Here is an 18,322-nt window from a genome sequence, read left to right as displayed (position 1 = left end):
GCCACATTACAAACTATAATTTTTTTTCTTGTAATACTAAACTTTCTGATCTATGGATAAAAAATGGTAATGTTACAGGTCCAGTGCACTAAATTTTGCTCCCCCTTTAGCCTTTTGACGCATATTTAAGGAAACAGATGCAGATTGAGGGAGGATGTTTATTAATGGCAGGTGTAATGCACTGTTTTGGTTGAATCGGTTGTCAGCTTAGATGTTGAATGGCCTACTGGGAGACAGAGAGCATTGCAAAATAATTTTTTTGATGAGTTTGAAGCAAATATTTCACCTGATGTGACAGTTTGAAATAAATCCAAGATGGCTGCCATGGGTACCTTGCATATTATTAGATAAAGGGTATTTATTTTTATTATGAGAGAAATTTATAAAGTCAGGTACCTGTGGCTGCACCTGAGAGCGACTTTTAAGTACAAATGTCAAATGCTCTTTAAAGACTGTCCCAAGTTATTGCTTCCATCACTTTTTGTTGATTTTTATTAAAAATACACATACCTGTGAAAGATATACAGTTGAAATTGATAAAAGGGAATTCAAAATATCCAAGATATCTTCATTGATACATCATCGTTTTTCACTCAGTGACATAAAACTTCACAGGAATGAAAACAATTTGAAATTTCTTACAGAGATTTATAATGGGAAATGTTAATATCTTTTTGCCTTTCAGAAATCACTCGGAATACTTCACACAATTTTTTAACATTATCATCCAGGCTTATTTATGGCTGATGCAGTGCAAAATCCCCATAGACTTTCTATTTCGGGTTGTGTAATGAAACTTGAAGCGGTAGAAGGGGTGTTTCAAAACGGATAATAAGATAGCTGATCATGAATTTGATAAAAAAGAAAAATGTGAGTTTTTTTTTTTTTTTTAGGTATTAACCTGCAATTTGATTATCTTCAAATATTCAGAATCAAATTGACCAACTACACTGTACATACTGTACGAATTACAAAGAATTTCAAGTTGGAAGAAAAAGTTAATCCAGTAGCAGAGACTGGCCACAATGGAAGAAAAAGATGTAGAAACTGCAGAACATCAAAAGGAGACAACTATTTTAACCAGTAAAAATGAAGATAAAGCTGATTCAAAAGATGCCGTGAAGGCAGGGGCAAATGATAAACAACCTCAGAAATCAGGGAGGGAGGAAAAGCCAGGCTTTGCCCGCATAAAATCTGAGTAAGCAATTGGCATTTACATCTACCGGTATGTGCTCTTGATTTATCTAGAAAAATAGGACTGTTTGGAATTGTACGAATTTCGTAAAAAAAATATACCGGGTATCCAGTAGAAATATATTCATTAATCAAAGAATTGATTTTTGTTTTTGAAAAATAAAATTTTTAAAGGTAGTTTGGCTGGAAGAAATTCATTTTTTTATTGAAAGAAAGACATCAATTTTTTTAATTTTTCAAAATTGTTAAAGCAATCTTTTCATTGCCTGATTTCTTTGAAAAATGCTTGCTGTTGTAAATTAAATTTCTGTAAATGTAATAAATTGTTATCTTAGGTATTTTTACCACTTATGCCTTTTTCATTGATTTTAGATTTGTTCGTGTTGACTACAAACCAGAATTGGATACAGCCTACATATCTCAGAAGACTAAAGACGAATTGGAAAAGGGCCAAAAACGTAGGTTCATCATAATGTGTAATTCTACCTTTCCACCTTGTACCTATATTTTTGAACTCCTTTTAACAACTGTCTGAAGCTATCATGAATTTGAACCATTGATGGTTATTTCAGGTCAGCTGGATGGCGATCAAGATAACGGAAAGGGTAAAAAGAAGATGAAGGTCAAAGGTCGCAACAAACAGCGACCAGTGACCCACATCAAATCCAAAGACAAGCTATGTCCCACCATATTCCAAGAAAAAGAGTGCAGTTTTGGCGAGAAATGTAAGTTCTCCCACGACATCAAAGGATTCATGGAGAGCAAACCCAAAGACATTGGATCACACTGTTTCATGTTTGAGACCTACGGGAAATGTCCGTATGGACTGGCCTGTCGATATGGCAGCAAGCATATATCGGAGGACTTCAAAAATATCGTCAATCAAGAACTCTACGAGAAAAAATCTAAGGCAAGGTGCAAGAAGCATTATAATAGGTGCTTTATATTATGCCCCATCCCCTTTCCTACTTCTCCCTTGGTGGCATTACCGTTGAATAATTTGCTTGAGAGACTTCTGACTTGGAATACAGCTGAAAGGAGTAGATGATATTTATTGATTTTAAAGTTGTGATAGAGTTTGACAGTTCATTTTTGAAAGGTTTAACAAATAAATTGCTTCAATACATTGTAATCAACTTTTCCTCCAAATAATAAAAGTAGTCTCTCAAATTCACAACAAATGACTTCTGCATGGTTCTATCATTATACATTTATTTCATAATGTTAGGTACAATAAAAAAGCCCTCTCCAAATTTTTTTTAAATCTGACGTTTTGTGGAGCTAATGTAATGTTTGTTTTGGAAGGTGAAACAAGTTCTGAATGTTCTGTCAAAAGACCTGCAAGTCATGCTGTGGAAGAAGAGGTACAACTTTGATAAGGCCAACGAGGTCGTGAAACAAGTTCAGAAGATGGCCCAGGAAAAGCTGGACACCTTCTCCAAGAAATGTGTGACTAAACAAGAAAACAAGGAGACTGCCACCAAGTCAGGCGCTGAATCTGAGGAAAAAGTGGATGTTACTCAGGAGCTGCCTAGCAAAGATGCTGCAATGGGTAAAAATCAGATCTGTTTTTATTTCAATGTGATAAGTTGAAATTTGAGTTATACATGTATGTACAGTGAAATCTGTTTAATTCAACATGTGTATATTATATTTATTTAGACTGAAAATTGTGTCATTTATAGCTGCATGGTTTCAACAGATGCTGATAAATGAATTAAACACATAAAGATGCATACCCGACACTTGAATCATGAGATAACTTTTTCCAAGCAGAGCTATGCAGCCAGTGGTCATGTGTTTTAAATCTATATTTGGGATTGTTTTACAGAAACTGTCAATGAATCAGAGGGAGAGATCAAACTAAGACCCCAGGAAACCAGAAAGGTAGATTAAAACAAAAAAAAGCAAACTAAATACAGCTACACGTACAATGTTATGTATAAACATATTTTATGTAATGACAGAAATTGTTATTTCACTTTGACAAAATTTTGTCAATTTGGACGAACTATTATATAATAGTTTCCATTATTGGTTATTTTTTTTTCCAGATTGATTTCAGCTCAAAGAACTATTTGGCTCCCCTCACCACAGTGGGTAACCTCCCCTTCAGGCGGATCTGTAAGACATATGGAGCGGACATCACATGCAGCGAGATGGCCATGTCCATGAACCTCCTCCAGGGTCAGGCCTCAGAGTGGGCCCTATTGAAGAGGCACGAGAGTGAGGATTTGTTTGGAGTCCAGGTAAGTAAATTACCTGTACCTGTACCTATAGATTAACATTTGCTAATATCTTTCCTTAAATGATGCCACTGGAGAGCAAAAAAAGTTCAGTTCTGTGTTAACTTGGTTTGGACATTATTAGATCATCTTGAGAAGCTATTTTCAGGCTTCATTGGATTTGATCTTGTGACCAACTTAGTTTATTTACTACTTAACTTTTTAAATTTGCTATTTATTTTTTATCAGTTGTCAGAACACACAACCATATGAATGTTGTCATTTAGAAACTCAAAATGATTAAAGTTTTCTGTGTATTTAATCATTTTTGAATGATTCATGCCCTTTTCCAATTAGCTTTTTTCACTCTTTGTAAGATTCATAATATTGTATGTTTTTAAATCTTACAAAATCACAAGCAACATTTTTTATGATGGAAATTATTAATGTTATTAATTTTCCAGATTTGCGGTGGTTGGGCAGACACACTAACGAGGTGTTCACAGCTGATTAACGAAAACGTGGAACTAGATTTCTTGGATTTGAACTGTGGGTGCCCAATTGATCTGGTCTATAAAAAGGTGAGAAAAAAATTTAAGTTTTTATGCTATGTTAAAACATGCCTACTGCGATTTCAGATTTTATTCCCTTATAAATTAATCTAAAAAAATTTATTAAAACATATGGATGCAATGAATTATGTTTAAAACAGATCAGAATTGCTTTGCTATAATCATGTTTTACTGTAGTCCAATTAACTTAGTTAAGTGTTTTATGTTATATTCACTGACAGAAGTTTGATTTCATATGCCTGTATGATAATATTAGATGGATTTCTATTTCTGTATTGATGATCAGTGATTGCTAGAACTCAGTGCTGCTACTGTTTTAAAGTAGCATATGGTACAGTATAGATCAGACCCAACCTAACAGAAAGTAAACCCCAACTAAACCCTGGGTTTACTTTCTGGGTTTACTCTGGGTTTACTTCGGGTTTACTATAGTGGACCCAGAGTAAACCCAAAGTAAACCCAGAGTGGACACAGTGAGTAAACCCCGATGAGAAGTAAACCCCTGAAAGCAGACGCTAACTGTGTATTCGGAATACACAAGGGGTAGGAATTACAGGCAGTAGGATTGTAAGATAAATTACGGGTCTGTTTCACACTTCAGTGCATACAGTTGACCAAAAAAGCAATTTCAAAGTAAACCCAAAGTAAACCCTGAGTGGACCCAAATTTTCAAAAAGTAAACCCATAGTAAACCCAAAGTAAACCCCAAAAGTAAACCCAGGGTTTAGTTGGGGTTTACTTTCTGTTAGGTTGGGTTTGTTTGGTACTGTAGTTTCTCATTATGCATGAACATTAAAAGCTGGCAAAATGTTCTGTAGAAAAAAATATTGAATAAATAATTATATAGAATTATAATGACACAAATTTTTCAAAAGCTATGTACTGGGTAATGCAACTATACCGGTACATGTTTTGATTTTCTTACATTATAACAAGGAAAAGAAATTTTTAGCAGTTGAAAATTTTTCAATGATGGGGGCTTTTTTTTTCTCAAGGATTAGGATGGACATTTTCTGAATTTCAGTTTTGGGAGCACTTTCTTTCAGGGTGAGGGTTGTGCTTTAGTTGGTCGACTTAACAAGTTTGAACAGATCATCAGGGGGATGAACTCTGTACTAGACGTTCCGCTCACAGTCAAAATGAGGACGGGAATTTTCGACAACAAGAACATTGCTCATACTGTCATTCCTAAACTCAGAGACTGGGGAGTTTCCATGGTAACCGTGAGTATCATACAGTATTTTTTTTTTACGATTTCCAGGTTTAAACTTACCGTATATCAGGTTTTTTTCCGCGTGTATCCAATTTCCGCTTTGTTGCGATGATTTCTGACTGGTGGAAAATTAAATCAGGGTTAATTGATAGAAAGTTTTGGTCTTATAATAGATTTCTCTCTCTGCTTATAAAACAAATAGGTATTAAGTAAATGGATAGTTAACTGTGTTCAGCTAACAGGTATGTAAGCCTTATTGTTTATTAAAAAATCCATTGACAATCTAATTAAATTGGTCACGTTCCTTGCGTGAACCAATGTCTAATTATACCTAAGATACTACTATATGTAGTATTTGTGGGAAAAACATGCAATGTATCGATGGTATTTTTTTTATGACCTTTGGTTTAAAATTATTTTCCGCCCTTGACTTTTATCTAAATGAGTGTGTAAAGATGTTGCATTAGTTGATCATTTGTTGTTATCATATTGTAATCTAGGTTAAAGGTTTATTGCTTGTTAAGCTAAAAATCATTCATTATAACCAGGGTAATATACTATGTCCAAGGTCATTCAATGGAATAAAAGTCATTCACTATAAATCAAGGTCAAATTGTTATGTATTAGGTAATATGATGTTTTGGTAATGCCACATTTGGAAGGAGTAGGGACATAGTATATATAGCTAGTCTAGTTTTTGTTGTTCTCTCTGTTCAAGTGTAATATTATGAGAGATTCCATACATAAAAATATCACATCTAAATAGATGTATGTCAAAATTAATATCTTCAGTTGCATAAATATAATGGCTAAGTGTGTTGAAATTTATTTCTGCAGTTGCATGGTCGCTCACGTGAGCAGCGGTACACGCGTCTAGCTGACTGGGATTACATCAACCAGTGCGCCGAGGCAGGCAAACCCATGCCAGTGTTTGGTTAGACTTTTACCCGATATATCCTCTCTTTTTGCATCAAAGGATTTACATCAGTCTGCAATATTTTATTTTACAACAAGGAAACTTAATTCTTTTTCAAAACTATATTTTGGACCGAGAAAAATCAGATAGTAAAAAGCAGTATATGTAGTCCGTTTGAAATTATTCTTTTTTCTCCCCAGGTAATGGAGACATTCTGTCTTATGAAGATCTGGACAGACACCTCAAGAACACACAGGTGACAGGATGTATGGTGGCCAGGTATGCTTTAACATTTGTTTTAGGGGGAGGGGGTAGCAAACTTTTGTCCATTATAATTTTGATTCGAACTGGTTTTGATAAAGAGTTTTGTGTTCTTGTGAATTCAGTTAAAGGAGGAAACACATGGAGGCTTGATCCTTAGAGACAAATTATAAATTCATATATGAAATGTAATCACCATAAAGAAAATCACCTGTTTTGGGACTTATGTTTTTTCTAGGTTAGAAAATATTTGTTTTCAGGGTTTTGATAAGATAAATTTTTTTATAGAGATTTTAATGTTTTTTTTTAGAATATTGGTAAAGAAGCAAACAAGCTTGATAGGCAAAAACTGCAATAATGTAGCTTTCTATCTTCTTTTTTTTGGGGGGGGGGGAGGGAGGAGGGGTATATATGTACAATTCATAGAGGGCTACATTATTGCAACTAGATAGGCATGTTTAAAACCAATTTGGCTTATTGGAAGTGATATTTGAAAAATGAATATTTCATGTTTTGTTTTAAAGAGGTGCTCTTATCAAGCCTTGGATCTTCACGGAGCTGAAGGAGAAGAGACACTGGGACATCTCCTCATCGGAGAGGTTCGACATGATGAAGCGATTCGTCAACAACGGACTGGAGCACTGGGGGAGTGACACTCAGGGGGTGGAGACCACACGACGGTTCCTACTGGAGTGGCAGTCCTTCCTCTACAGGTTAGGCACGAGGGACTTGTTTAAATTTTGTTTTTTTGTTTTTTGAGGGGGGGGGGGGGGTCTAGTTATGTCGTATATTTTTGTGGGTACATGTATTTCTGCCTCTTGATCACTTTTATTTAGGGGTAGGACAGTATTAACTGTATACAGGGAAATATTTGCCCCATTTACCTTATTTTCTACCCCTTTCGACCCTCCTGCTGGAATGTAGTTCAAAAAACCTGTAATCTATTCACTCTGTCCCACTTTGTGTAATAAAAGTAGATTTAGAATGTGTTTTTCTAGTGCATCTAAAATATTGGCTAGCGAAATATCAATATAATAGATTTAAATGAAAACTTGCAGAAAATGATGTAAAGTTGCAAATTTCTGTCAAATTAGATTTTGCATTCAGTTGTATACATAACAAATACTTTCCATATTCTCTTTGAGGGAAAACAGTCAAACATTGAAGACAGCTGAGATGTATATCATAAGAAAATGTGACATTTGGTTGATATGCTGTAATTGTAATACTGTTGTTCTGCATATTAGGTACATACCTGTAGGACTGTTGGAGCAGCTGCCCCAGAAAATCAACGAGCGTCCTCCATACTATATAGGTCGTAATGACCTAGAAACTCTCATGTCTAGTCCAAACTGTGGGGACTGGGTTAAAATCAGGTGAGGCTGAATATTTCAGTAGCCAGTTTCTGATTTTGCGTGTCTTAACTCAGGTGAGAGTCGGACCGTGAGGCTGAATTTCAAGTTCGTTTTAGAACATATCGTCTTGTTGTGTGTGTCCTTGGTCACTGTCCAAACTTATTATAAGTATGACTGAATTTCATTTACCGGTATTTCAGTGTCTTACTTATTTTGTTTGCTTAAGAGGGGGGAGGGGAGAATGGCATTCTAGACTATTCTAACCTCCATGAAAAGAACTCTGTAGTATGCAAATTTCTATACTGAAACCTGTAAGGTTTTCTTCACAAACTTTAGTAATATCAAATGGCTTGGCCACCTTAATTTTTAAGGCATAATATTTAAAATATTTAACTTCAGTCGGCATTTCTAGAAGCAGCATCTTTAAAATTTAAATGGGTATGCCCAAATGACTGGATTGTCCAACTGAGTTGAAAGTCCCAACCTTTGTCGTCTAATAACTTAAATTCCCAGGCATTCTCTAGTTTTCAACTTTCAAATAAAACAGAAAAGTTGACTGATTATTAAAGGTAATATTCTTCTTCTGGAGAAAGAGTCTAAAGAAATGTCCACATTTATGATAAACATGATATGTAAGAATAAAACCTTCATTGATTTTCATGATGATAAATTGATATGTCTTTAATACATTGATCCACTCAAATCAAGCAGCTCACCTCAGCTTGCTTTTAAAATGCTAAGTAACTGAAAGTACGACCTCAATGGTGATAAATTGATTGATATTAAAATTCTTCTTTCTTTTTTCACAGTGAGATGTTACTTGGGCCGGTTCCTGATGGATTTTCTTTCCTTCCCAAACACAAGGCTAACGCCTACAAATAAAGGACTCAGTGGAATTCTTATCGAATCAATAAAATGGTTACAAAATATTCTTGAGCATTGCTTTCCTGTTTTTCAGTATGAATGTTTTTTTTTTTAATTTTAAGGAATTTCTAAGTGTTGCCATATCTCATTGATTTTTCAACCACGGTGCCTGAACTTTAGTTAGACCAATACTTTATGTTTCATTAGAGACATATATAATGATAGAGTTAGGGTCAACCCCTAACCCTAATATTATATAGTTATTATATATATGTGTCCTTGATTTCATGTGTTATAGTGAACTTTTACCAATAAAATGTATTCTAGTACCAGTGACATATAAACTGAATGTCTCCGATATACTTAAGAAATGAACTCAATATCTACCCAAGTTATACTCGTATAACCTGGATTGGGGCAATTTACGCTTTAATATTGCATCTCGGAACATTTTTGTTAATTTATACATGTATTCCTGACAGGTTTATATGATGCTGTGGATTCATAAGTATTCCCTTATTTTGCTTTTTAAGGTGATCTACGATAATTAATATTCATTGAGATGCAATTCATGATAACAACTTGTGTTGATGGAATTAATTCAATGGCCACGAATTTTCGTAGCTGCAGGTCAGTAGCTCCCAGTTGGAAAAAATTCTGACAATCGAGGTCGTCCATCCGAATTTTATTTAAACCGGGAGCTACAGACCTGCAGCTAGAATTTTTGTGGCGCTGAGTCTGGCTTTCGCTAAACTCTCGAAAAATTGATACTCACAAACTTTAATGAAATCACAGTAGTTTATTTTTTTATATATTTTTTGGGGGGTAGATGGGGGTAAAATGTTTATTAGACCAGTTGTTTTACGCTAATTACATTAGACATTTGAAAAAAAAAATCTTAAATCTGAAAAAGAACACTTGAGATTTTTGGTTTCTCGATATTTAATAATGAAATAAAAAATCGTGCTATTTAAATCTACAAATTTTTCTGCTTCAGAAATGCACCTCATATGGTATAATTTTCATAAATTTAATAATTCTAGTTAATTACAATACCCCCTCGAATGAACGGACAAACACTTATTTTGCTTTGTGAACAAAAGAAACGAACGTTTTCTGACCCAACAATTTCACGCACAGTGGTACCATTCATTCAATAAATGCATTTCCGAAGATAATCATCGTCTTTGAAGTCAATTTAAAGGCGTGAAAAACGACCAGCTGGGCTTGAAATAAGCTAAATCGATTTATTTTGATTTCAATTTTATTTGTAAAGAAAATCCAACCCGGTCGCCTCATGACATCAAAGTAAACATCAAAGTAAGCAATAGCACAAGAGGTTCCTATATATCTGACTCTATTGTTGAACAAAATTCTGACAGTTAACAAATTTACAAAAGAAAAAAATATATATATTGTTCAGCCTTACTTTGACAATTATGTAAAAGGTAGGAAAATAAAAGGTCTCTATTGCTATAAATTAGTTACTTTATACTAGCTTTGAATTGTCCTTTAAACATCAATGAAAGTAGAGAAAATCAATTTGGAAAAAAAAAATGAATATTAGATGAAAACTCAATGTGAATTTGTCATTTCTCATTTAATTGCGTATAGTTCCTTTTTCTTCGGAATTCAAATGCAGGGCGTTTGGAAAAAATAATTTGTGTAGAATCTCGCGGACTGCAAACAAGGAATAACCATGTGGGAATTCCAACTATATTTATTTGTGTTTGGCCTGTTGGCAACCCGAGGTGGTGAGTTGTTTCAAAATTTAAAAAAAAAATCGCATAACATCTTTTTTGTCATTGTATTTCATTTTATTTAAAATGTTCTGTACATTGAAAAATATAATTTTGATTTGTCGTAATTTACAAAAAAAATATTAAAGAGTAACGAAACACGAAGTGTTGATTTGTTTTAAATTGAAAAAAAAGTTGCATTACGTCATTTTTTTCACATTGTATTTTCTTTTCTTTAAATTTTACTTGATAACATGTAGCCAGCCAACATTCGCTAGCCAAGGGTTTACGATCTTTTCCGATCCTCTACGATCTACTCCACTCCTCTACAACCCTTGTAATATGTTTAAAGATTCGATATTCAGCGAAAAAATCTTGATTAATAAAACTGTATTTAATAGCAACGAAACATTAATTAAAACATGTAATGATAATGATTAAAGTTCATGATATGACGATACACATGTACATTGTACTTATTAACTCTTTAAAGATGAAAATAAATAGGAGTTATTTAATTTCATATTAATATCATATTATTTTGCAATACTTATAATGTTAAAGTTCTATCAGTTTCTACATCAATAATTTAAGATACTTTCTCTAAATTGCATTAATAACTTTATCTCTTGTATGATGAATAAATGATAACCATTTTCTATTTCAGGATTAATAAAAAATAATTTGCTGTTTAAGGGTCCTCAAAATCCCGTGACTTTTACTTTTTATTACAGTAGGTTACGTGGCGACTTCAGCTAGCAAATTGTGAAACTGTTTATTTCGCCATCTTTAGCAATCTATTATAGCTTCAGTGAAAATATATACACGGGTTCGAATACAGCAGATACCTTCGTTTTTATGAATAACAACAAACTTAAAGGTGGTACGGGACACCGGAATATTGTGACGTACTTAATTTCTATCAAAATAAACATTAAATTCATGTTAACTTTTATAAATATTTTTCTTTCTCCAAATTGTTTAAAAAGAACAGTGGTTTAGAACATTAACTGCGAATCTGTAAGTCTTGAGTTCCTCAGGGGCTTGTATAATTTTTACCTCTCTAAAAAAAATTTAAAACAATTATTTTTAGTCGAAAATTGTAAAATTAAAATTTTTTACACCGGTGAAAGTATCTTGATTATAATATTAAAAACATTAAACATGCAAGCAGGTAAAAATAGAGATAGAAACAACCAAAGAAAACATGAAAAACACGCCAATACGCACACATGAACGCAGGTAGAGAAGGCAAACCGACAATAGAAACAAACAAACTGAACAACCCAAAATGAAAGCACTCACATCTACAATGATTTATACAGAAGAACAATCAGAGAGATCAACAAAAACGCCAGCAGGCAATGTGCTGGAAAACATTAAAACAAACAATAAAAAAGCAAAAAAAAAATAAAAAAAAAAAAAAATGAAAGCACTTACATCGGCAATAGTGCAAACAAAACGAAACGAAAACAGGCAAAGATGCAAACACACGCACAGCTTGCATAGACACAAACATACACATTGTATATATAATATATAAAATTATTTATGTATTCATATTGGCAGTCTCTGGATTTTACTACGGATTAAATGCTGGAGTCACCCCGGCGGACGCCGAATCCTACTGCCAGTCTATTGGCCTACGATTGGCTGTTCTAGAAACCCTGGCAGAGTATGAGGAAGCGAAGACTTTTTTAGAGAATTATCAAGCGGAATATCAAGAGTAAGTAGGTGCATTTTGGCAAAAACAAAAGCAAACTGATGATATTTTACAAAAAAAAATAAATTAAAAATTAAAAAAAAAAACCGGAAAGAAGGCACGCGTTTAAAATTAAAACAGTTTCAAGGTTCTACTTAGTCAACTTTGCACGAAAAAATGGACTGAATGATCATAGCCTTTTTTATATTATAACTACCTTCGGTCAAAGAGCAGCGTATATAGATAGAAAAAAGTCAAATTGTGAATCTAAAATAGTTGGATTTTTTTTTTAGAACTAAAGAATAGTGAATGGCAAAAGTTATTACATTAAGAATTTTTAAGGCAGCTCTGCTGGGTAAATATAAGGAATATCATGAAAAAAATAAACGCAAATTTACGTTAAAAGGCATCACCGAAATCTACATTTAAAGATTAAAACAATATGAGCTGCAATAATTTTCATGCTGAAATTTTTTTAACGAAAAATGTTATTTTGTAATAAAACGACAAAAAATATCATTGTTTTTAAAGTTCTGTTAGCCATATTTTTATTTGAAAAGCCGTAAAGAAGCCTTAAATGAAGCAAAATTGAATTATTGTTGTCCTGTACAAAAATTGATCTGCTATTTATTTCTTAGAAGAGAAATCTTTCATCTGACGAAAGTAATGAAATGATTCTTTCAAACCTTTTTTATCATAAGAGTTTAATTGACCTGCACACCTATCATTCTAGCAGGTTTTTGCAACAAAATAAAATTCTAAAAAATACAGCTCATATTGCTTTAAAAAGAGAGACTGTAATTAATTATAATATTCTATCCGTAATAAACTCTTACTGAGTGGTAACATTTTTTTCCGTCTGAGTAGAACTATGTATATTAGGACCTCCTATTGTACATGCCCGATGCACAATGACAATCAATTTCTGTACTGTCTTGTGTGTTTTGCTAGAAGTGGGGATAATGTTTGGATTGGCCTGGAGCGCGACTTATTGGCACCAACACATATATACAAATGGACAGATGGGACACCCTTGACGTACGCCAGTTTCGGAACATATCCCTGGAAAGATGCCAGCACTCCGGTTGATGATCAAACCAAGACTTGCATCAGACTAGACTGGGGATCGGAGTTGAAGTTCGAGCCCTATGACTGCACGGAATCAATGGACTTTCTTTGTGAAGGTTTACACGTATAACATGTATATTGTTTTGTAATTCAAAGATTATAACATGTTTTCGAACATACATGTACCGTAAACCACTTTTTTTTTATAAGAGACATCGAAATCAATTTATTGAGAGTTAAACGGCGCATACTGTAAATTCCTTATTTTACGCGAGTACTTAACGCTATCCGTTGTTTTTTTGTTTGTTTTTTTTTTATGAAATTGCGGGAATATAAAATCGCGATCACCAATTTTTGTTATAATTTCCTATTGTTCAAAATTTAAAATCGGCGAGTGTTGCTTATAGCGATTTTACGCGGAAATTAATTCCTCGCGTTTAATTACGAATCTCAGAAATTCGAATTCCCAAGCCACGATGGATTTTCTTTGAGAAGGTAGTTTCAATAAAAACAAGTTTCTAACATATGTCCACTGTAAATCACTTTCAAATACGCAAGACATGAATTTATTTTGCGAGATTTAAGCCAGCATGACCGCAAAACCACAATGGATTTCTAGGTGAAGTGCCATGTTGTAAATCCCATGAGTTTCCAAAAAGGTTGAGAGTTAAGACTCGCAGTTTGTACATTTTCTTTGCGATAAGGAGTATGATTACACTTTATTTTGACAATTTTAGGGGGGCGCCGGGTGCACCCTCCCCCTCGAATCCGCCACTGGTTGCAGTTCATTATATATTCACGCGAAAAACAACAGATTACGAAAATTAAATGGATTTTCCGAAAGAAAGGGGATCACCCTTACGTAAATTATGGAAGACGGTGCAAGCGTGCAAAGAGAATAAAACTTTTAATGCAGATGTAAAAAAAAAAACAATTAAAATATTCAAGACGGTGCTAGAATGTATAAATATGTAGAAATGTAAAAATATATTTAAAGAGTGAACATTTGTTTTCTTCCTTTTTAAAAATAAGGATTCCACCTAGTGACACCCTATGCTTCATGGAATACAGCAAAGTCAGGTTGTGAGGGAATCAACATGAGACTGGCGTCCTTATCAAACGCCAACGCTAATGAAGCCGCTGAACAATTCATCAAGGTTAAACGAAGAATAGAGTACGTATCACACACACACTCGCACACACATCTAATGTACAGATACAAAGCCAGTAAATTAAAGCATATAAAGCACTGAAAATAGCTAACGACAGGAACAATTTTCAATTGTCAAATTTTCGGGACAACCCTTCTTCAGAACATTTCATGCCATTGGGTAATCTAGCACTAGTCTCGATGAAATTTAGATCGACTGTCAACTTCACGCCTGATCGAGTTAATTAAGCGAAATAAAATTGACGTCCGAGTTAATAATGAAAAAAATTCAACCCCCGATGTTAAGTCGTACTGCGCTTGAATAAATTTTTACTATTTACTAATAATCAATGGTAAATGCAGGAGGCGTCTTTCAACCACAATGAACCGCAATGAACAACAATGAACCGCAATGAACTGATATTGATTGAATACATTCTCTATATATTTGGTATAACTCCCTAAAAGTGCCATATATACAATTTACCGGTAATCGTCAACCTGAGCTGAAAGCTCAAGTGAGCTTTTCTGATCATCTTTTGTCCGTCGTCCGTCTGTCCGTCTGTAAACTTTTTACATTTTGAACTTCTTCTCTAAAACCGCGTATCCAATTTCAACCAAATTTGGCACAAAGCATCCTTATGGGATGGCGAATATAAATTGCAAAAATAAAAGTCCGATCTGTATTCAAAGCGGAGAAATCCTTGAAACTGTAGAAAAAGGGGGTGCAATTCTTCTCAAGAACTACTGAGTCCAGTTCAACGTAGTTTAGCATAAATTATCCTTGTGGGAAGGAAAATATAAATTGCAAAAATGAAGGGCTAATTCTGTTTCGAATCTGAGTTATTACGAAAATAATAATAAAGGAAAGGCGTGTTTCAATCAGTTTAATAGCTTCGGGTTCGGCATCCGGTAAAATGGGTAGGCAAGACTTGGCCTGGGCAATACAAAAGATTGGCAGTTATTTATCTGCCAATCTCATTAAAATTTCAGAATATTTGATGGACCAGTAAATTTGTATTTGCTGTAAATATTACTGCAAAATAATGCGTATTTGGAATTGACGATTGCCGATCTCCCCCGGCTTTTATTTTGCCACGGCCCGGGTTTGCATACCCATTTTACCAAGACTCGTATTCCATACTTCTAAAACGAGGTTCTTTGTTTAAAGCAGCCATGACATCATACGAAAAAGGGTCGATCTGACTATGATGAATTTGCTTGTTGTGCAACAGTTCGCGTATGAAGGGAAATTTTTGAAACATGCAAAATATATTGGTGCCGATTTTGTGAAGTAAATTGAGGCTAAATATTTCAATGCGTTGACAGTTTTCACACATGACGTTGGTGTCAGCTTGTTCTGATTTTCGTTTCGTTTTCATTACTTATGCTTTGTAACCTGGAAACTATCGTCGTATTTCGTGATTTTTACGTATCAAATCAAACAGAGACTTCGGTAAATCAAACAGTTAACTGTTTACCTGCGCAAATTAAGCAAAATCTGATGTATCAAAAAAGTACTGAAATACAATTCATTCTATTGGTAATTCGGCATTATCTTTTGCGTAATGGTAGATTAATGCAATAGGTTTTGTTGAGATGCTCAGCATTTTCTCGAGTTTATTCAGTTTAAATAGAGTTTGATATCGCTGACGGAAATATGTAGGTATATACATGTATATATATGATTCATTTCGAAAAAATAAATTGTGTTCTTTGTTTGTTATAGTGCATGTTTCTTGTGTTTAATTGTTTACAATTTCTATTTACTAACCATATTTGAGTGTTAAGCTTCGAATTATAAGAAATATATAGAGATTTGCTCACAAATTTATGTTTGTACACAGATCTTAAAAACTAAAGATTAAAAAAGTAAAAAATTTGTCAATATTTATTAAGAAAATTTTCAAAGTCTGTTCTTCCAGAAACCAACTTTAACAACTTATTGTATTGTAAACTTAACCTTTTTCGTCATTATTACTCCTACTGTACATGTGATCCTTGACTGTGTTTGTGTTCATTGGTATGAACTGATTTTGAACCTCAAATACCATGCAGTGAACTGTTAAGTCGTACTGCGCTTGAAAGAAATTTTTACTATTTACTAATAATCAATGGTAAATGCAGGAGGCGTCTTTCAACCACAATGAACCGCAATGAACAACAATGAACCGCAATGAACTGATATTGATTGAATACATTCTCTATATATTTGGTATAACTCCCTAAAAGTGCCATATATACAATTTACCGGTAATCGTCAACCTGAGCTGAAAGCTCAAGTGAGCTTTTCTGATCATCTTTTGTCCGTCGTCCGTCTGTCCGTCTGTAAACTTTTTACATTTTGAACTTCTTCTCTAAAACCGCGTATCCAATTTCAACCAAATTTGGCACAAAGCATCCTTATGGGATGGCGAATATAAATTGCAAAAATAAAAGTCCGATCTGTATTCAAAGCGGAGAAAACCTTGAAACTGTAGAAAAAGGGGGTGCAATTCTTCTCAAGAACTACTGAGTCCAGTTCAACGTAGTTTAGCATAAATTATCCTTGTGGGAAGGAAAATATAAATTGCAAAAATGAAGGGCTAATTCTGTTTCGAATCTGAGTTATTACGAAAATAATAATAAAGGAAAGGCGTGTTTCAATCAGTTTAATAGCTTCGGGTTCGGCATCCGGTAAAATGGGTAGGCAAGACTTGGCCTGGGCAATACAAAAGATTGGCAGTTATTTATCTGCCAATCTCATTAAAATTTCAGAATATTTGATGGACCAGTAAATTTGTATTTGCTGTAAATATTACTGCAAAATAATGCGTATTTGGAATTGACGATTGCCGATCTCCCCCGGCTTTTATTTTGCAACGGCCCGGGTTTGCATACCCATTTTACCAAGACTCGTATTCCATACTTCTAAAACGAGGTTCTTTGTTTAAAGCAGCCATGACATCATACGAAAAAGGGTCGATCTGACTATGATGAATTTGCTTGTTGTGCAACAGTTCGCGTATGAAGGGAAATTTTTGAAACATGCAAAATATATTGGTGCCGATTTTGTGAAGTAAATTGAGGCTAAATATTTCAATGCGTTGACAGTTTTCACACATGACGTTGGTGTCAGCTTGTTCTGATTTTCGTTTCGTTTTCATTACTTATGCTTTGTAACCTGGAAACTATCGTCGTATTTCGTGATTTTTACGTATCAAATCAAACAGAGACTTCGGTAAATCAAACAGTTAACTGTTTACCTGCGCAAATTAAGCAAAATCTGATGTATCAAAAAAGTACTGAAATACAATTCATTCTATTGGTAATTCGGCATTATCTTTTGCGTAATGGTAGATTAATGCAATAGGTTTTGTTGAGATGCTCAGCATTTTCTCGAGTTTATTCAGTTTAAATAGAGTTTGATATCGCTGACGGAAATATGTAGGTATATACATGTATATATATGATTCATTTCGAAAAAATAAATTGTGTTCTTTGTTTGTTATAGTGCATGTTTCTTGTGTTTAATTGTTTACAATTTCTATTTACTAACCATATTTGAGTGTTAAGCTTCGAATTATAAGAAATATATAGAGATTTGCTCACAAATTTATGTTTGTACACAGATCTTAAAAACTAAAGATTAAAAAAGTAAAAAATTTGTCAATATTTATTAAGAAAATTTTCAAAGTCTGTTCTTCCAGAAACCAACTTTAACAACTTATTGTATTGTAAACTTAACCTTTTTCGTCATTATTACTCCTACTGTACATGTGATCCTTGACTGTGTTTGTGTTCATTGGTATGAACTGATTTTGAACCTCAAATACCATGCAGTGAACTGGTTTTAAGTGATTAAGTGAATAAAAAAATTGAAAATCTCAGGCAATTCTTTTTTTTTCCATTTTAAATGCTGAATAGGAAATACCAAGTTAAAAATCTTAAGCTGAATGTAATAAACTCATGTGAACAAAATAATACTCAAACCTAGGCGAACTGTGAGCTCTGTATCTTGCTTATAATTCTACGATTGACGCTGAAATTTTGGTTGAACATTAGAAATTCTATATGAATTAGA

At 33.8% G+C, this 18,322-nt stretch overlaps 2 protein-coding genes across 3 annotated transcripts in view; both read left to right on the top strand.

Annotated features, from left to right (window-relative positions):
* The first annotated feature begins 976 nt into the window (after positions 1–976).
* LOC105326754 (tRNA-dihydrouridine(47) synthase [NAD(P)(+)]-like) lies at positions 977–8,667 on the top strand. The gene is made up of 13 exons (XM_066073369.1): positions 977–1,198; positions 1,567–1,652; positions 1,767–2,104; positions 2,500–2,746; positions 3,026–3,081; positions 3,249–3,443; positions 3,884–4,000; positions 5,038–5,214; positions 6,042–6,138; positions 6,321–6,399; positions 6,906–7,094; positions 7,629–7,757; positions 8,546–8,667. The coding sequence occupies exons 1-13, from the start codon at positions 1,026–1,028 to the stop codon at positions 8,616–8,618; spliced, it is 1,956 nt and encodes a 651-aa protein (XP_065929441.1). The 5' UTR covers positions 977–1,025; the 3' UTR covers positions 8,619–8,667.
* Positions 8,668–9,624: 957 nt separating this feature from the next.
* LOC117683825 (uncharacterized) overlaps positions 9,625–18,322 on the top strand; it is a 33,055-nt gene continuing 24,357 nt past the window's right edge. The window contains exons 1-4 of one of the 2 annotated variants that reach the window (XM_066073954.1): positions 9,625–10,354; positions 11,909–12,065; positions 12,993–13,225; positions 14,142–14,283. In XM_066073954.1, the coding sequence (XP_065930026.1) occupies positions 10,300–10,354; positions 11,909–12,065; positions 12,993–13,225; positions 14,142–14,283 (587 nt within the window). In that variant the 5' untranslated portion in view covers positions 9,625–10,299. The remainder of the gene's footprint in view (positions 10,355–11,908; positions 12,066–12,992; positions 13,226–14,141; positions 14,284–18,322) is intronic. The other variant, XM_034453750.2, reaches the window with a different exon arrangement.

Source organism: Magallana gigas, chromosome 10, assembly GCF_963853765.1.
Source record: "Magallana gigas chromosome 10, xbMagGiga1.1, whole genome shotgun sequence".
In the NCBI taxonomy this organism is placed as follows: Eukaryota; Metazoa; Mollusca; class Bivalvia; order Ostreida; family Ostreidae; genus Magallana; species Magallana gigas.
Note: the sequence above shows the minus strand (reverse complement) of the source record. Positions and strands in the feature narration are given on the sequence as shown.